Here is an 18,679-nt window from a genome sequence, read left to right on the forward strand (position 1 = left end):
ATGCGCATTAATCACACAAACAAGCAATCAACCAATTAGAAAAGGCCTTGGCCATTACTTAATGAGATTTCTTGAGATAACTCGAAAGTTAAATCTACTGGAATTAACTTTTAAAATTAACAACCCTAACGTTTCAAAGGAGTGAAAGAGTTTCATTCCAACTTTAATGTGACTAATTAGGTCTTCTGAATCTAAAAGAGACATGTAAGTGAGATTTGTGACCTTAAAGTCTGCAGGATTGTCAGAATCCACTGCCTACTGTGCATCTTTTGACCACAGCTCAGAAACATACCCAGTCTTGGCAAAGTTGGTCCAGTAGGTCATGACCACAGCACTGAGCATGACATCATTTTTGGAGAAGTTGCAGGGGAACAGGTCAGTTGCTCCGATCATGGGCACACCAAACACATAAGGTATCTCATCCCCATGTGCAGCGTCTGCCCACTCTGGCCGTGTCTCTGTTTGGCAGTGGTGGTAGAACGTGTAGAAGTAGACCGGCGACTGATAATCTGCATGCAACTTGGCAGTGGCCACTGCGGGTGCCACCCATTGGTGGTCTGTGAATAATGCTAGCAGGGTCTTTCGGCGCATTTCACCATTATCACGATCCGCCCAGTCTGTGTACATAAACTTAATGGTCTCCCTCAGTATGTCTTTACCTAGAAGAAGATGAAAGAAACAGCAGAAAAATTGAGAAAGAGAAGAGGGAATATATAGATTTAAATAAAGCATCAAATACACAATATCTGAAGGTTGACAAATGAAGGACTTTGGGCGCAGGACAATGAAACTTCAGCACTAATAAACATAGATGTCCCCTGTTTGTACTGGCATGTTTCTTTCAACAAAACACCTTTACCCTTGACGGGATAAATGATTTCCCAGATGGTAAGATAACCAAGCTTGAAATCCACTATTCTCCCATAAATTCATTTCAAAACCTTGTTTTTGGCAAGAGATAAAAAATTCTAGCTCAATAGCATCCTCTAGTGGCAGCCCCTTTTAACTGCAGCTGTTCTATGATGCAGGCTGTGTGGCAGCATTCACTGTTTATGTGTCTTGTTTCCACTGATGTGCAGATTTGAACAGATTTGGCTGTATTTTATAGTGCGGCTTTCAAAAATAACATAAAAAAGGACCAGCTATCAATAGTACCCTCTAGAGCATGATAACGCTCACCTTCAGGATATCCATAAAGGTTGTCCACAAAGTTGGAGATAGTGTAATCGAAGGCAGCTGCAGAAATTCCCTCCTCGCTCTCTGAGCCACCATCATCCACAAACTTCAGCCCCTCCCCTTGGTTCACTCCAATCAATAGGTCATAATTCAGGAACTCCCCCTAGTGGATACAGTGTGTAAGTTACAGCGCTAGATCTTAAAATAATAATAATTAAAAAAACATAAAATGCCTCCTCATTCCTCTGAAATAGACAAGCACCTGCTCACTTAGAAAAAGAAACTTTACTTTCACAGCCCTGTCTGTGAAGTGTCACACTAGAGCTAAGAAAGATATCTCTTGAGGGAAAAAAGTGCATGCTTTTGCATTACTCTTCAAGGATAAAGCATGGGGAGCTTCAATAAAGCATTATGCGTTTAATGTTTGGCTTTGAATTACATCCAAGAAGCGTGTAGCTCTTACAGCCGTCTGTATGTAGTTTGGTCACTCATTATTCCAAGCCTTGGATGTTATTATGCTGCTAATGAAAATTCTCTGTGAAAACATTCTATGAAACAGACTCCAGTCCTGGAGGACCACAAGACTTCTCAGTTTAATGCTTTCCCAGCCTTTTAACTGATTCAGCACAACTGGGAAACCGCTAAACTATGTAGTTCTGCGGCCCTCCAAGCATGCAGCATGCTCGGTCTGAAAGTACACTTTATCAGCATGTAAAGAAAGGTACTTTCAGTTGGAAATGAATTCTAAAGCCATTTGGACCTGCTGCATGAGGATCTCAGGGTCATCCGGCACCACGTCTCCGTCCACCACAGGCCCAAAGGCGATGTGGTAGCGTGCGGGCTGGATGTCCTGATCCACCAGCTCCCTGAAGTTTTTCCTCCGCAGGCAGTCCACCAGGTCGGCCGTCTCGCCATAAGTGCAGCCCACCTTGCGTGCCAGGATCTTGGTGTACTTCAGAGGCTGGTAGTTGATGGACCAGCTGGAGATGGCTGAGCCGCTCTGGGCGATGGCTCTCTGGAAGAGTCCTGCAGGAGACCACATGTACAAATCACATAAACACAATCTGCTTTTGCACTTCAGAGACTGTGAGTATGCTGTTTACTCCACTCTATGCTGATAGCGTGATGGCATTGCGGTTAAAACACAACCGCCTTCCATCTCGGAAATGGTCATTTTATAGGACAAGGACAAATAATTTTTAAAAGTAATGTAAGATAATGTAAGTTAAGATAATGTGTATTTACCAATATTTTATTCCAAATAATTTTGTATCATGTTTGTGGACCCATTCCACATGGAATGAGATGACATTGACAAAACACTTTTAGATTATTATGACTTTACAGTTTTTTTTTATTATTATAGAGTTTATTTTATCACTAATACACTTTATTTTGCTAGTACTTTGTGCATTTTTATAGAATTTTTTTAGATTTAGATTTAATTATTTTATTCTTATATCCAGGTCCACACACAGACATTTTTGGGGTGCTTAAGGGAAAAAAAGGACATATGAACATTAAAGCAACACTATGTCAGATTTTTGGTCAAAATTGAAAGAAGTAGCATTATTGACACAGGAGAAAAAATAGGGTGACTGCTGCAAGTCACCCTATAAAGCCTGAAATAATAATTTAAACGTCAGAGGTGTCGAGTCAGATTTCACAGGAATTTTCTAGACCACATCACACATACAGTCTCACAAAGAAGGTCTGGATCGATGTTTTGGTTTCATATGCAAAAAATCAACATAATACTGAGGAAGATATGATGACAATAGTAGATAATTCACTTACATCCTCATGAGACAGAATACTTTTTCAACATGCTCATCACCTCTGCTCATCCACTCAGGGAAAGGGTCTGAAGCACAACTGATGTTACAAAATGTTTTTCTGGATGCTACATTACCTGACTGCTATAAACCATTAAGTTTTAACTTTGTTTCAGAGCTGCACAGAGCATAATCCCTGTTTTCACAATAACAAAATTGTGCTTTAGCAAGTTATTAGCACCCCATGCATTCTATTTGCATGTTGATCAAAGTAACCTCATTATTCAATATGATGCTTTCTTAAAGAGTCAGGATAGGGCTGATTGAACAAAAATTTCCACAGGCGCTGATCCTGCTGCAGAGGGGGTGCCCAGGAGTAGTAAAACTTGCAGAAGCTGTGCCATAATCTCTATTCAGACAAGCTCTAATCATCTGATCTTTAACAATAACCATACAAAAGACTGATTATACATGATGAGTTGTGAGAGCAAAAGTTCAGAGGCTCACGCATGCCTCCCTGGGGGTCTATCTGTGCATGTCCTGCTGATGCTTACAATTATCTTTTACTATGCACAGTCCTGGAGGCTCGGTCCTTAGAATTTCACTACTTATGTTACACCTTATATGGTTACTGTATGTGCCAATAAACCTGAAGCGAACTGAAGGTGGTGTGTGAATGATCATGATGCATGTTCAGTGGTATAAAACAACCATAATGTGACCTGCAATCACAGAACTGAAGAGAGAAGCTCTTTACATTTAATGATTACTCCCAAACCTGGTGTAGACTCAGATAACATCTACAACAATCTGCTGTCAGAACAGTTGCTTCAATGATTAGTCTGGGAAACTGCTTTGATGTGTTATGATATGGTTTAATCTCCAATATTACTGACCCATTTCGCTCTGAATGATGCTCTGAGCAGTGATGATTGTGTGGATGGGCTGTGGAATTGTGCAAGGAGTGGAAAGGACACAGTCATGTTATGTTATGACCAAGAAATCACCATTTATCACACAGCCACACAAATAAGCCACAGTGTTTTACTGCCAGTGTGATAAATGTACCAGGCTGAGAGTCTACACACTCTATTAGAATCTCAAGTCAAACATTTCTCACTGTTCAGCTCCAAACATGACCACAATCAATAATACAACATATTTTCAATTTCATCATGAGTGATTTTTGGCTTTGAACATCCCTTTGTCCCAAAGATATGAGCTTGTTCTTTGGTTTCTCAATAAATAAAGAGCTCTTCTTAGTTCAGCCACCCTTGTGTAAGAGTAAGGGTGTTAACAGGTTTTGAAACAATACATTTTGGATTTTCAAAGCAATCATTCAATATTTGGAGATACAGTATTTTGCATATAACTATGAAGTGATGCAAAACCAACAGTAAGATTGTAAAAAAAAAAATCAAGGGCCATGGCAGAGTGGAGGTTATAAAGTATACTTCCATAATTTTTAGCATTCAAGTAAAATTCAAAATCTGAAAAAGGTCAGTGATCTGAAATCTGACCTATTTTAATGTATATATATTTTAAGACTATGGTATTAGAACAGCTCCAGCTAGTAACCTACAACTTTGACATCTTACAATGCCTGTGTGTTGTGTTGTTTTTTTGTGGGCTTTGGTATATTTTCAAGACAACTTAGTGTATTAATAAAGATTAATACACTACAAAAACAAACGCAACAACAAAATTGAGCATTCTTCCTCAACTCGAGCCCTGTGCTGAATTAATGTTAATATATATGTTACAACATGTAGATATGTTGATGTGATATACAAGGGTGCAACAATACATATGTTTTCAGGTTTAAAACAACGTTCAATTGTGAAGTCAAAATTCTATTCAGTTTCCATATTTTATGTGTTAAAATATCTTAGTTGTGTACAAATATCTTGTGTAAGAAAGGTGCTGTATACATCACTAAGATGCTATGAAACAGCCATGATACATTGTATTTTGAGCGATTTTGAGTTTTTAATACATTTTGAAATGATTTTGATCATATAACCGTTCTTTTGCTTTGTATTGTTTCTTGTAAAATGTTTATTTGAGTGGAATAAAACCAGTTAAACTGCTTGTTATCTATCATACAATGCCTTTTTTAAACTAACATCATTTTTATCGTGGTGTAAATCTGTGACTGATCTGATCATGAGGATTTTGTGCATTTTAGTACAATTAATTTTGAGCAAAAAGGTGAGCTCATACTTTAATGAATATTAGAATAATCAAAAGCCAAGAGAGCATGATTCAACGATTTAGAATTACTTAAAAGTACACTGAACACACAAGTGTGCCTGACAGAATTATTTGTATTTATTTAAGATTCATGTGTCTGAAAGTCCTTATCTTTTGTGAATATTAAAATAATCCACTATAATACTGACATTCCAAAATTGAAGCAGGTGAATCATCAGCTTCTGATTCGAAACAATCAGATTTGTGCTCATTCTGCTGTAAAAAGTCGATGCCACTTTAACCCTGTAATGTGAATGCTGTGTTTTTTCATGTGCGCTCTAATGCAGTGCAGAGCTGAACTCATCTAAATGAGGTGATTATAGATGTTAATAAGGCGGTTTATACTGCCCTTCTCCTGCACACGCTCAGAAAAGACCTGCACCTCCAGCACCGCTCAGCTTCATCCTCTGTTCCATCTCACTGCCTCGCCCGCTTTTACCCACATCCACTCATTAGGAAAAACGAGAAGACCCCTGTATAACAGTACTGTCTCTTCCCCTCTGCTCCTCTTCACTTTTTTCTTCCTTTTTCTCTCACTCTCGTGTACACAAGCACACATTTTACAAACACAATCAGTTTTTTCTCTTTCTAGTGCAAGTCTAGTGTAGATGCTTGTTAGTAAAGTGCTCTCTCTCTCCCCCCTTATTCTCTCCCTCTTCTCTTGCGTTCTTTTCTAGTTCCTTCTGACTCTCTCTCTCTCTCTCTCTCTCACTGACTCTCTTTCTCTGTTTAATTATTGAAGAACATGTTGGAGCTTCTTTCCCAGAAAGATCAATAAGTAGCTACTGTAGCTTAGTCACCTCCTCCCCGAGCACATACACACATGCACTCTTGCTTTCTAATCACTGTAGCTAAATATGTCTATACCTAAACAACCCTAACCTTGACTTCAGTCTTTTGGCTCTTGCGATTCTTCAAGTGAAATCTATATTTTTATAGGAATATTTTATATCTCGTGGGGACCTGCAAGATACTCCCCCAATGTCAGACACATTTTTTCTGTCAATGAAGTGATGTTGAGTTCCTCTAGGGAAACTACAACAGCACAAAGACCTCTGTTAATCATTATTTTGATCTCATTTAAATTTATTTCAGGTCTTCTTAATCAAAATATTCTCACAAATTTCATCCATCGTTGCTCATTTTTACTTGCAATCTGCACCCCAGGATATGCCAACCCAATATTTTCCAACAAACTAGAAAATTCTAGTGTCTTATTCTGGCTGGAGGGAATAGAGGCATAATTTCCAAGCCAAATAAACCAGCATGAACAGAAGGGAATATGCCATAGAGCTATTTCTATTTCTGTACTTCCAGCAATCAGAAAAGGTACAACACACCAACTTAGTTTGGGTTTACTGGAGAATGCTTATGAAAATGAGTTTTTCCAATAGCAAGTGACAAAATGACCCCCATTTTCAACATTTTTGCTCCCAAAGTAATGTTTTAAATATAATAAATTATTACAAACAGCCATGCCACTTCCAACACAGTACATACATACATACAATACATACACATTCACTCACACACTCACACTTAAGGGCAATTTAGCCTGTCCAATTGGCCTGACTGCATGTCTTTGGACTGCTGACACGGGGAGAACATGCAAACTCCACACAGAAAGGACGCTGGTCACAAACTAAATAAAAAAATCTTAATTCTTTTAGCTCTGTTAGATCACCTTCTTTACATATCAAACAAAAGCAATGACTGCACAGAGAATTCATGTGATCAATGGAGCAGAGGATATTAAACTTCAGAAACAGTCAAATTTTTGCATCAACTGTGAAGGGCTAACTTGCTGAAATGTCATCTTTTAGCAGCAATGGCAGGCAAAAGGCTATGGCCAGTTTCAGCTCTAAATAATAAGGCCATAAACAGCTCTTTACAGCCCAACAGCCACCAGGCTCTCTGACAAATTCTGGGCTACTACCATTATTTCTAAGATGCTTGAGAGAGGAAAAAGCAACTGGTTAATCATGCCTCAGAAAGAACATGTGCATATGGAAATAAGAAATGGAAAAGAAAAGAAGATGAGATGGAAAAGCTTGAAACTTCAAGGTAAATATATGTGTTTTTTATTTGTGGTAACTTCATTACATTTGTTTTGGCTTATTGCATCCAGTCATCAGGAATACACAAATTAGCCAGTTATAAATGTATGTAATTTAGACAGCTTGTGGTAGTTACTGTTATTATTCGGCTCCTAATTTTACAGTCCATCACCTAGCAAAATCCTGCTTAGAATCGCTGAAAGGCTAGAACTGACCCTGGCTAAAGTGCCAGGAAGTAGTGAGTCAGCCACTGTATCCATCCTGATGCTGTTGTTATTTAAAGTCAGCTGATCTACCACTGAGAAACAGAAACAGATTGAAATTGACTGCAAGATTGTTGGATCATATGTACTGTTAGCATTGCTCTATTTGGTGATCATTTAAGAATTTAGTCAGCTACCAAGAGGTCAGCTAATGTTAATTGAAATATTTTCTGCTGTTAAAATGATATCATTAGTTAGCATTCTGATTTGTGAAAATGTTATTCTGTATAGTTTGCAGTGTCCCTATACATGTACAAAATGCCTGTCAGGGAAAAAATTGTCCCTGAAAATGATTACTTCCTTTCCTGTGTCTGGGATTTCTCGTCTCCAGTCACTGTGCTCTGTCCTCTCCTCTCCACATTCCTCTGCCCTATCTCCCTATCATTCTACAGCTTACAGCTGTGTGTCTTCTGCTGGGATTTGACACAGGCCATAGAATGAGGCTGAGCTGACATGGCTTGCGTCTCCAGGGAGAAGGGCTGTCATGGCTTACCTGTAGTGATTGGCAGGTCAGGACTGGACGACTGGTGTTAGGTGAGGATGACAGTGAGGATGAGGACGGTGGGGACGAAGATGGAGGGTTTTTTGACAATGGAGAAGAACGGAGTGAGACAGCAGTGATACACAGATGATGCGAGTCTGAAAGGGCAGGTGAAATTACACACACACACACACACACACACACACACACACACACACACACACACACACACACACACACACACACACACACACACTCACTCACTCACTCACTCACTCACTCACTCACACCCACACACACACACACACACACACACACAGGCCCTGCATGCAGAACTGACACTGAGCCTAATGACTGCGAGAGCGAACGAGCAAACACTCACGTGTTAAATAATTAAATGGTCAAGACAAACACAAGCATGTTCAATAATTAATTATGCAATTAAACAAGGCATTAATTGAGTTAGTCATAAGCTAAACATGCACAAAATCATAATATATGGGATACTTTCTGTTTTTGGAAGATCTTTCTGATTTCTTTTGAAGTGAAGCTGAAATATATTAATTTTAAATGAAAAAACCTCAAAAAACACTGCACTGCATTTTCATATGACTACTGCAGTAGAGAGTTTTAGTCCATAATGCAGAGCCTTATTTTAGCCACACCTGTGCATTTACAGCAGAAAGTGAGGCTGCATCCCTGTCCCTCCCTCATGGCCACATGGCGATCTCACTGTTTACAGTATATGTGCCCCAAAGTCTGAAAATCAGTGTGTAACATTAACAACCGTCACTACTGAAACACATATTTTCTGCAATTCATTTTTTATGATTTAATGAAAAACGTGTGTACAACTGTTCAAACTTCACAGCCTGGAATCCCGGTATTACTTGTTATCATGATCTAAGGCTTATTATTCTGATTTGAACTGCAAGACTTCAATTAAAACAATTTATCCTATATAACTATGGGAACTGAAGTGAGAAGAAACATGGAGCTTTAGTTAAATAAAGCAGCACTTCATAGCCAGAGCAGGTTCACTGGGTTTTACTCTGGTTTTCCTACGAAGGTAAGACATTTTTATCTGAAGATGTACAAAAACATACAAAATCCTCTTACCCTCTGAGTGGTGGGACAGGATCAGTAAGTTGATGCAGGTGGCTCCAGCTCCGGAGCCGAAAATTGTGATGCGCTCTGGATCGCCCCCAAAATGACCAATATTCTCATTCAGCCAGCGCAAAGCCTGGATCTGATCCAACAGCCCATAGTTCCCCTTAGCAGACTGGTCTCCTGTACTGAGAAAACCTACAGAGAGAGAGCGAGATAGAATAAATAAGGTCATCACTTTGGCAAGTGTTCTGTAGTTGAAGTAGTAAATCACCTATTAAATTGAAGTAAGCTGCAATACTGAGAAAGCAACGAGTGTTATCACTTCCCTTAGCTCAATAAACCATGTTTTGAAAAGTCATCTAACACCTTCATTTCTCTCAGGCAACTTTTGCAGCTCTTGCACTGAGCCATAAGAAACAGCAGCAGTTTCAATGTTCTCCATTCAGGGTTAACTCATGGAACAAAACCAAGGTGTGCTAATAAATGATAAATATGTGAGACTAGAGTGTGTGAGAGAAGAACAGAGAGAGAGAGAGAGAGAGAGAGAGAGAGAGAGAGAGAGAGAGAGAAAGGGAGAGAGAGAGAGAGAGAGAGAGAGAGAGAGAGAGAGAGAGAGAGAGGGGGGGAGAGAGAGGGTGGGTGTTTTGAGCTGAGTTGAAGAAACTGTTTCATCTGCCTCCAAGACACCAGCAACTCTACATGATCAAAGCTTGACTCTGCAGAGAACACGCGCACACACACACGCATACACACACACACACATACACACACACACACATACACACACACGCATACACACACACACAGATGCTGAGTATATCAAAAATGTGTGAAACATCTTCTGAATGCAAAAAGAAAAGCAGAAAAGCTGAGGCAGAGTGAGATGTTGCTGTATTTCAACTGATGCTCATTGTGTTTCAAAGAATTTTATCATGCTGCATTCTATTATCTAATAAACTTTAACATCACACAATCAGCATCAGAGTGTGTATTTCATTGCATGGCATTGCTTAGGGTGTGAATAGATTAGCCAGTTTGCATTGAAGCCCCTGCAGTTACTGAATAATAAGCCTTAGTATGAAACAAGCCTCATATTTTAACTTATCAAAGAAGAAATTATTTATTGCAACAAATTTGGATCCTTTCTATTGGTCCATTCATCATGAAATTTTGACACACTGTAAAGGGCAGCTGATATCTGTGAATTATCTCAAAAAACGGTTTGTCCCAATAATGTCCATATCAAATAAATGCTTCAATAACATTTAGACATCACAGACTGCATGGCAAAAACACACTTTTGCTTCAGTCTTAAAGGGTTAAGAGTTTAAAAAGCCTGTTTGGTCCATTAACCCCTTAACATTACAGGCTTATTACATACTAAGGCTTATTATTCAATAACTACAGGGACTTCAATGCAGACTAATGGATCTTTTATTGGCTTGGTAAGGGGTACAGTAGTGTTGGTGTGTGTATATATGTTTAGGTCTCAAATGCAAAACCAACATTATACTGATTAAGATACGATGACAGAAGTAAACATTTGCTTACTTCTTTTTAAGACACGACCTTTACCAAGTTCTGAGTTCTCGTTGAATACTCTTGCAACAATCAGATTCATTTGATCAAAAGGATCTAAAGTACAACTGCCCTTACAAAATATTTTCTGCATGTTGCATGCAATTTTACACATTTGCACTAGAGAGGCCTCCAAATCCTCAAAACTTACATAGAGCAGTTTTAAATGAAAAACCAGTGAGTTTTGCATAAATATGCTATGCCATTAGGCAGCAATGCAGTGTGTACAATCACCTAGTTCACCTTACCTCATAAAATTGTAACACAGATCAGCTAAAATCTAAACAATTAACTGTCCTTTTGCTGATTGTGAACAGAAATGGGTAGACATTATGTTACGTTATTGCAAAAGAATGAGAAGACAATAAATAATACCAAGAAATATCTTTGATAGATTTGGGAGGCAAAGTCCTAAACTAGACTGGACTACCTGACTAGGTCTTTGGACAAGGACAGGTATCTCCCTGTATGAGACCTACGAGTATGATAGAACCAGCAGTAAGCTCATACACACAATATGCATATATAATATATATATATTCTTTGCCTAAAATGGCTTAGCTATGAGAAATGTACAAATAGCCTTTCAAACTGCCCCCCAACTCCCCCCCCCACACACACACATACTCACGTGCACTCCCATTCCCCTCATATTGCTGCACAGTGAGGCGTCACAGACAAACTCTCCCGTTTGAGAAAGAGAGATGTGCTGTCAGTGCGTGCACACACACACACACACACACACACACACACACACACACACACACACACACACACACACACACACACACACACACACACACACACACACATACACACACACACATACGCAAATACGCACACACCAGAGCCAAGTCTGCAATTATAATTACACATCTACTGTATAGTCGCTTGCCTCTGCAGCTGTCACAGCATGAGCCGGTACTGAGTGCAACTGCTTAACCATCTGCACACAAACACACACACCCACTGTAAACACACACACAACTTACACAATATGCACAGCTTGCCATGCAAGATGCATGAGTGACTCCAGAGTTGCAGGGAAGTTACTCCTAAAATGTAGCTAACTAAGCTAGGAAGAACTGTTACATTTAAATTTTTGCTGAAAATGACCAGAAGTAGAACCTTGGAAGTGTAAGAAATGAATAGTTTAGTAATTATAAACAATACAAGCACTATTTCCAGGTTAACCCTTTTGCTACATTTATATTACAGGAAAGTGAAACAATTTACATTTCCTTTACGAGACAGGTGGCAGTATGTGCTTTAAAAATGATCCAAAGTTTAAACTTATAAAAGGTCCTTAAGCTTGTTGCCTTAAAATGTTTAATGAATTTTAAAAAATCAAAATATAAGTTTATAGAATGTGAAACAGATTATTGCTCTGTTATCTTGTTATTCTATGTTCAATGAACAACAATCAAGTTCCTTATAACATAGGAAAGTAATAGATTTTAAAATTAAAATACTAAATATTTTTTTACAGTGCAGCCAACCAAACTAGGTGAAAGGAATGATAAAGTTGACTATTTCTGAACAACTCACAACAATCGGAAATATGAAATTTGACATGGTACATAGGTCATGTGCAACATCCATATTCAAACTACAGGAATCAATGTTGAGGAGATGGGGAGAAGTTGGTGAGCAATTTTACATTACCTAGCATTTTTTAATACATCATTAGGTCTTTTTTCACCTGCATTTCATCAAAGCACAGAACTATCCTAGCCTGCATTCACTTTTTACTCTGGACAGCTGAACTTGCGTGCATTTTAGCAGAACATCTAAACAAAGGGGCCAGCTAATTTCTAATGTACATACATACATATTACATATTTAATTACATAGTGATCTACATAATGAATGACTTTTGCATTATATATCGACAGGTCTGAGTCTGCACTTCCGAATTTGTTCTGTTGGTTTTAATGTCAAGGAAAGTTTTATTTGCAAAATTTGCAAAATAAGAAATCAAATTCAATGAATAAATTAAATATTTCTTCTTTTAGGTATGAACACAAATGCAGCGTCAATCGGAGGTTTGGAATCTGCACTTCTGTCAAAATTGTGATCGACGACTGAAAAAAGAATTTATATCAAAATGACAAAATGTTTTTATAGCACTGCTGATTCCTTCTAATGGTTAACTAATAGATTATGTCTAGTGTAATGGTGATTAAAACATCATGTAACACAAAGCCTGCTAAATTAGTCCATATGTGCTCTGGCCTGTCCATATTTTCTTAATCCATTTCTTAACTCACCTCAACATATGTAGGCTTTCGGGTGCTTGCTGCTACTTTAAACCTGCTCTAATTAGTGTGGTTTTATACCTACCTTAATAATAATAATCATCATCATCATCATTAGCATTTCTTGGCAGCCCCATCCCAATTATTCCAGTGAAATGCACACTTGTGTGTGTGTGCGTGAGAGAGAGAGCGAGCGAGGGAGAGAGAGTTCATAATGCTAGTATATGATGTAGGTTTGGCATTTCAGCCCTTTCACTGACCCACTGCAAGTAATGCTTAAATGAGCCACTTAGTAAGAAGCTACACGTCTGAAATCACAGGCTTTCAAAGGCTTCAGCCAAACAAAAGCAATTAAGAGCAAGACAAATTGACCATTTATAAGACAAAACTAGCAAGTTCCACTGCATTCCTCATTTGGACGCCTTCCCTTCTCTTTTTCACACTTCTTTCTTCTCCCCTCTCATGACTGTCTCTTGCTTTTTGGCTTTTGTTTTAATCTCTTGCACCGAAAACACTTCTTGGCAGAACTGTTCAAAAGCCAGTACAAAGCAATTAAAACCAGAGTCAATATTTTACATATGTTAAGCTGTATTAATTGAGAAATGAAGAAAATAAATAATGAAATCTGGACCATAATGAGCTAAATATGCATGGATTTAAGCAGGATTCTCTCTCCAGTGCACTTCTTCTTGCTCCCCCCACCCCCTCATTTCCAGGAGGAAAGACATCAGATCTAAGATGTTTTTCTTCCTTTTCATCTCTCCCTTTCTCTCCATCTGACCTTCTCTCCTCTACTCTCTTTCCATCGCTCCTCTAATTTATCTCCATAAATAAAATATTTCCTGCGAATCTCTCACTCTTTTCAATCTTCCTCATTGCTGCTTTTCCTCTGACATTACAATCTCTCTCTCTCTCTCTCTCTTTCTCTGGAGATAGGTGGATATTCAGTGAAAGCTGGAAGTTCAGGCCTCTTCTTAGTGGACACTGCTTCATGCCTCACTCTGCTGCATTCTGATTAGCTTCAGTGCTGAGATGTGTATAGCTTTTGTGCTGACATGAATGTGTATTCACAGATATAAGATGTATTGTATGTGAATATGTGATAGTAGCAAGTGTTCCCTGAAATACAGTAAAGCATATAAAGCACAGAGCTTGCACAGTGATCTATAACATGAGTGTCTAGGTAAGAGTGTGCTTGGTGTAACAGAACTGAAGAGTGTCTGTGACACAGCCTGCAAATCACAGCCTTATTTCTTATCATTCAGTTATTGATCATAAGACTATTTATTCGGTAACCACCATATTTTTTTCAGTAACTGCTATAAAATCTAATAGTGTTGGGGAAGTTATTCAAAAAAGCAATGCATTACAAATGACTACAAATCTCAAACTGTATGGGATTACTAATTATTGATCATTACTTTATAAAACCCAAACACATCAGTGCCAAAGGGAAAGTACAAAGAAAACTCACAAATGGTACTTTATTCCGAAAGTAACAGCTCATAATAGTAAGCATCATTTAAACAGCCTGTTACTATCTCTGCCTTTACTCTGAACAGCACAGTCAGTTACATCAGATTAAAATTATGGACAGCTGATGCCGTTTGAAAACCCAAAAACTAGCCACTAGACAGAGCTCACAAACAGTTGCCCCAAAATTAAGGATTTAAAATTAAGGAGTCTTTGGTGAGCCTTTTCTTTAACACAGGGATCATTATCCATCAGTTTCATAGCACAATTAGATGCTTTGCCAGATTTTTGGACGAGTTTACAGTGCTTTCTGTACTCATTCTGCGCTGCTCATATTCACTCAATCAGCTGATGCAGGTAGCACATGAATAGGGGAAATGAATGATTTAACTGTGTGTAATTAATATTGTTCTCTAACACAGTTATTAATAAGGCAGTAACTGTGATGTGATTCCAAAAATTGGAAGGTAATGCATTACACTACTTTGTGAGAGAAAGGCTACTCTCAGCTTTCACTAGTGTGACTCCCACTGTGCTTGCAGGGACATGTTCGTTGCGGCAGAACACACACACACACACACACACACACACACACACACACACACACACACACACACACACACACACACACACACACACACACACAGTCTCAGGGAAATGTCAAGATACAGCTCAGATAATGTGAAGATACAGTAACTCCTGAGATAGAGCTCAGAGCAAGTGAGAGAGGGTAGAGAGGGTGAGAGACAGAGGGAGAAAGGGAAGAAGGGAGAAAGACATTTTACACACACCATTTTTTGTCATTATTAGAGCTGCAAGATATGAACAAAATACCATATTGCAATTATATAGCTACACATCGCTACAGCAAAATGTACAGTAAATGATAGTAAATAGGGAATTTTATAGATTTAATAAAAAAATTATGCATAATTCATTTGATGAAATGCAAACAAAGTATTTATGTAAAGAGATGTAAAATGCTGTATTGTAGAGAAACTTACTGACCTGGGTTCCTTATTATTTTCTTTGGGTACTATTTTGTCTTACAACACCCTGCATTTACCTCTCCATCATGAATGGATTTCATGAAATACATTTTAAACTAAACATTTATCTCAAAACTATCATAAAACAATATTTCAGGCATCAAATGATGTAGCTTTTTGAGCCACTAAACCAGACGTCTGGTTCGTATCACCACCTCTGTGAACATATTCAGCACTCCATGAAGCTCAGCCTCCTTCTGCTCGCTCATTCTATTCTGTTTCATACTGCTGCATGTTCACGAGGATAGCTCCGTTAGGCCTCTACACCTTGAAACAAACAGATCAACAACTAATGAAGGTGAATGTTTTCCTCAGCAGATTGAAAGGACATTTATATCTGAAAGAAGAAAAAAGAGAAAATGGAGAGAGACAGAGAGTGAGAAAGAGATGAAAAAAGGCCAAAACTAGACGCTAGACGTCTGAGAGAAAGTCAGCTGAAAAAGTGTGAAGTAATTCTGAGCACTGAGAGGTGTGTGAGGTGACGTGTGAGGCAGACCTGTTCCAGAATATTTACAGAGGGAAATCAGAGTGTGAGTGTGTGTTTCATTTACAGGTGCCTTCTAAAACTGCATATGTGAAATGGTTCACTAAGGTTTATGTGATTCAGTCTATCACTGGCATTCACCGTGTATCAATACCTTCTTTATTAAAGACATACAGCATCAGCATCACTCAGCTCTGTGCTCCCTACACACATTACAGGCTGGTGGTAAAATCTAAGATTTCGAGTTTTACTAAAAAAAATCACAATCAAATCATTGTGAGATCAGAGATTTACAGATCCTTACAAAACAGATCCTTATTTGCATTTTAAGGCACTGTTAAACATACCAGACAGTCTTAGTGTCCAAATTCACTAACCAGCATATTTTCCATTATCTCCTGCACTTTCACGTTACACCCATCTCAACAGCTACATAAAAGACAATACTTTCAGCTTTGTTCAAGCCTAATGTTATTTATTTAATTACTAATTTAAAAATGTTGGTGTGAAAGTGTCTGAATTTTTTTACACATCAATGCATTTTATTGTCATTTAGTAAATTAAATAATACTCCCTCCGATATAGCACAACACTGATGAGGAAGTATGGGTTAGAGCAGGGGTGGCAAACTCAACCACTAAAGGGGCAATATTAAAAAATCTCAACAAATCCATATGCCAGAGAAAAACAATCTTTCATTTTTGATTAATGTTGTGCTATAACCTGAACTGGCCATTGTTTATTCAAAATATGCAAAAACTTTAGCAGTTAAATACAGACACTTGTAGAAGAAATATTACATGAGTACTTGAAATTTAATATTAAAAACAATACAAATTTAAATGTCCCCATCAGTCTTTTAAACCTACATATTTGCTCAAATTACACACCTTTTCTTTACTCCAGGTTCATGAAGACTTGGGCTCCATTTCTAAGCTAACGCTAGGTGTTTATATTGGTTGGACTGCAACTGAAATATAGCTGGTGTGTTTGGTGGTATGACTGGTATGGAACTGTATAGAATTGTGTAGAACTGAGGTGTAACCGTTGCCCCATTTATTGTTGGAGGAGAAGAGTCAGAGCACAGTGCATGCTGGGGACTGTAGTGCAGCGCATTGTGAAATTGGCTAATGGTAACATAAAATGAAAAGTTTTGGAGGCCATATAGGATTGTATCATGGGCCTGATCACAGAACACAGAGGACGGGGAGCACACCTCTAGTAGGGGACCATTTTCTTCACAGCCATAGCCACAGTGTGTAGGATCTGCTTGACTTAAAGTGCATCTGAATTAATTATAGCTGCAGGGATATTTTTCCAAACCTCCATAGTTCAGTCTTAGACACTGGTTGGATTTTCTGTTTCTCACGATCCAAGTGATCCCAAAAACATTCAGTGATGCTGAGGTCTGGACTCTTGAGCTTACTTCTCACCTTGGAAGGATGGAGAGAAACACCTGTGGATTTTTTCAGATCTGATGGAAGAATGGCTTGATTTTCTCCTTTGTCTCAAAGATAAAAGCGTTATGAGTCCCATTTTCTCTTCATCTTTTAATCATTTTTAAACTCTAGTTTGGGAAAATCCTACAGTGAATTTAGTGTAATTTTTGGACAGTATTCAGAGCAAAAAGACCTATAGTATAAAACAGCCAAATCCCTCCTCTCTAGATCTCTCTCTCTAATGATGTTTCTAATTAATAGTGTTTCTACCATGAAAACAATCCTGAATCCTAGGAGGACAATTTATAATTCCCCACAAACTCACAACAAACAATCTCTCTCTCTCTCTCTCTCTCTCTCTCTCTCTCTCTCTCTCTCTGTGAGTGTGTGTGTGTTCCCTCCATTACTCTCATTCTCTGCTCCCTTGCTCCCTGTCCTGCCCTCCTGGCGGGAGTAATGGGGGGTGAAATGGGGGTGACAGCGGGCATTTGTAGCCAAGCACTGCATGATGGAACACATGCACACACACACACACACATACACACACCACACACACACACACTGGGTGATATTGCAGTACACAAGTATCAAAGCCTGACACAGAAAGGGAGGAATTCATTTAAACACACAAAGCACAGCAGATAAAAACAGAACTTAATTAAGTGCAGTCTGCCAGCCTTCCACAACACATGCACACAAATGCAGGAGTGTGTGGGTGTATGTGTGTGTGTGTGTGTGTGTACAACGTCTCTGTGCCCACACATTTATGTCCTTTGATGCGTGCACACCCTGCTGGAGCACTACATCTACTTAAGACTCATCTCAGGGGGCCATCTTGCCCACTCTGCCTCCTCCTTTATTAATACCCTGATTAGATTCACACACAAATGAAGAGCACACAAATGAATCTCTGGGAGGACGACCTCTGGCTTAATTTTTCCCACTTCACAATTATTTTGATGGAAATGTGCCAAGGTTCTGTTTGCACTACATTCAACAAGTGACTTCAGTTTTTTCTCTGTTAGACACAAATACATATTGGCTATGCAGCTCTTAATGTTGTAAAAAATTTAGTTTTACTCATGTTTTCCACCTATTTTTCTTATGCAAGTGGCATTATCTTATATTTAGGGGTCGATCATGATACTTTATGTGTAAGAGCTGATACTGGAACTTAAACACTGTAAGTCGGTGAAAGTGATGCATCTATGCACATAAGTACACAAGAACACATCGGCAGCGTGGATTGACAAGCAGCACTAAAAAGTTCATGGCAAAATCTA

The 18,679-nt window shown here is 38.6% G+C and overlaps 1 protein-coding gene across 3 annotated transcripts in view; it reads right to left on the reverse strand.

Annotated features, from left to right (window-relative positions):
• nlgn2a (neuroligin 2a) overlaps positions 1-18,679 on the reverse strand; it is a 195,891-nt gene that overhangs the window by 4,964 nt on the left and 172,248 nt on the right. For all 3 annotated transcript variants that reach the window (XM_037547666.1, XM_017710304.2, XM_017710303.2), the window contains 4 exons: positions 9,125-9,310; positions 1,937-2,202; positions 1,180-1,339; positions 293-659 (listed from right to left, as the gene is read on the reverse strand). In XM_037547666.1, the coding sequence (XP_037403563.1) occupies positions 293-659; positions 1,180-1,339; positions 1,937-2,202; positions 9,125-9,310 (979 nt within the window). The remainder of the gene's footprint in view (positions 1-292; positions 660-1,179; positions 1,340-1,936; positions 2,203-9,124; positions 9,311-18,679) is intronic.

This window comes from Pygocentrus nattereri, chromosome 2, assembly GCF_015220715.1.
Source record: "Pygocentrus nattereri isolate fPygNat1 chromosome 2, fPygNat1.pri, whole genome shotgun sequence".
Lineage (NCBI taxonomy): Eukaryota > Metazoa > Chordata > Actinopteri > Characiformes > Serrasalmidae > Pygocentrus > Pygocentrus nattereri.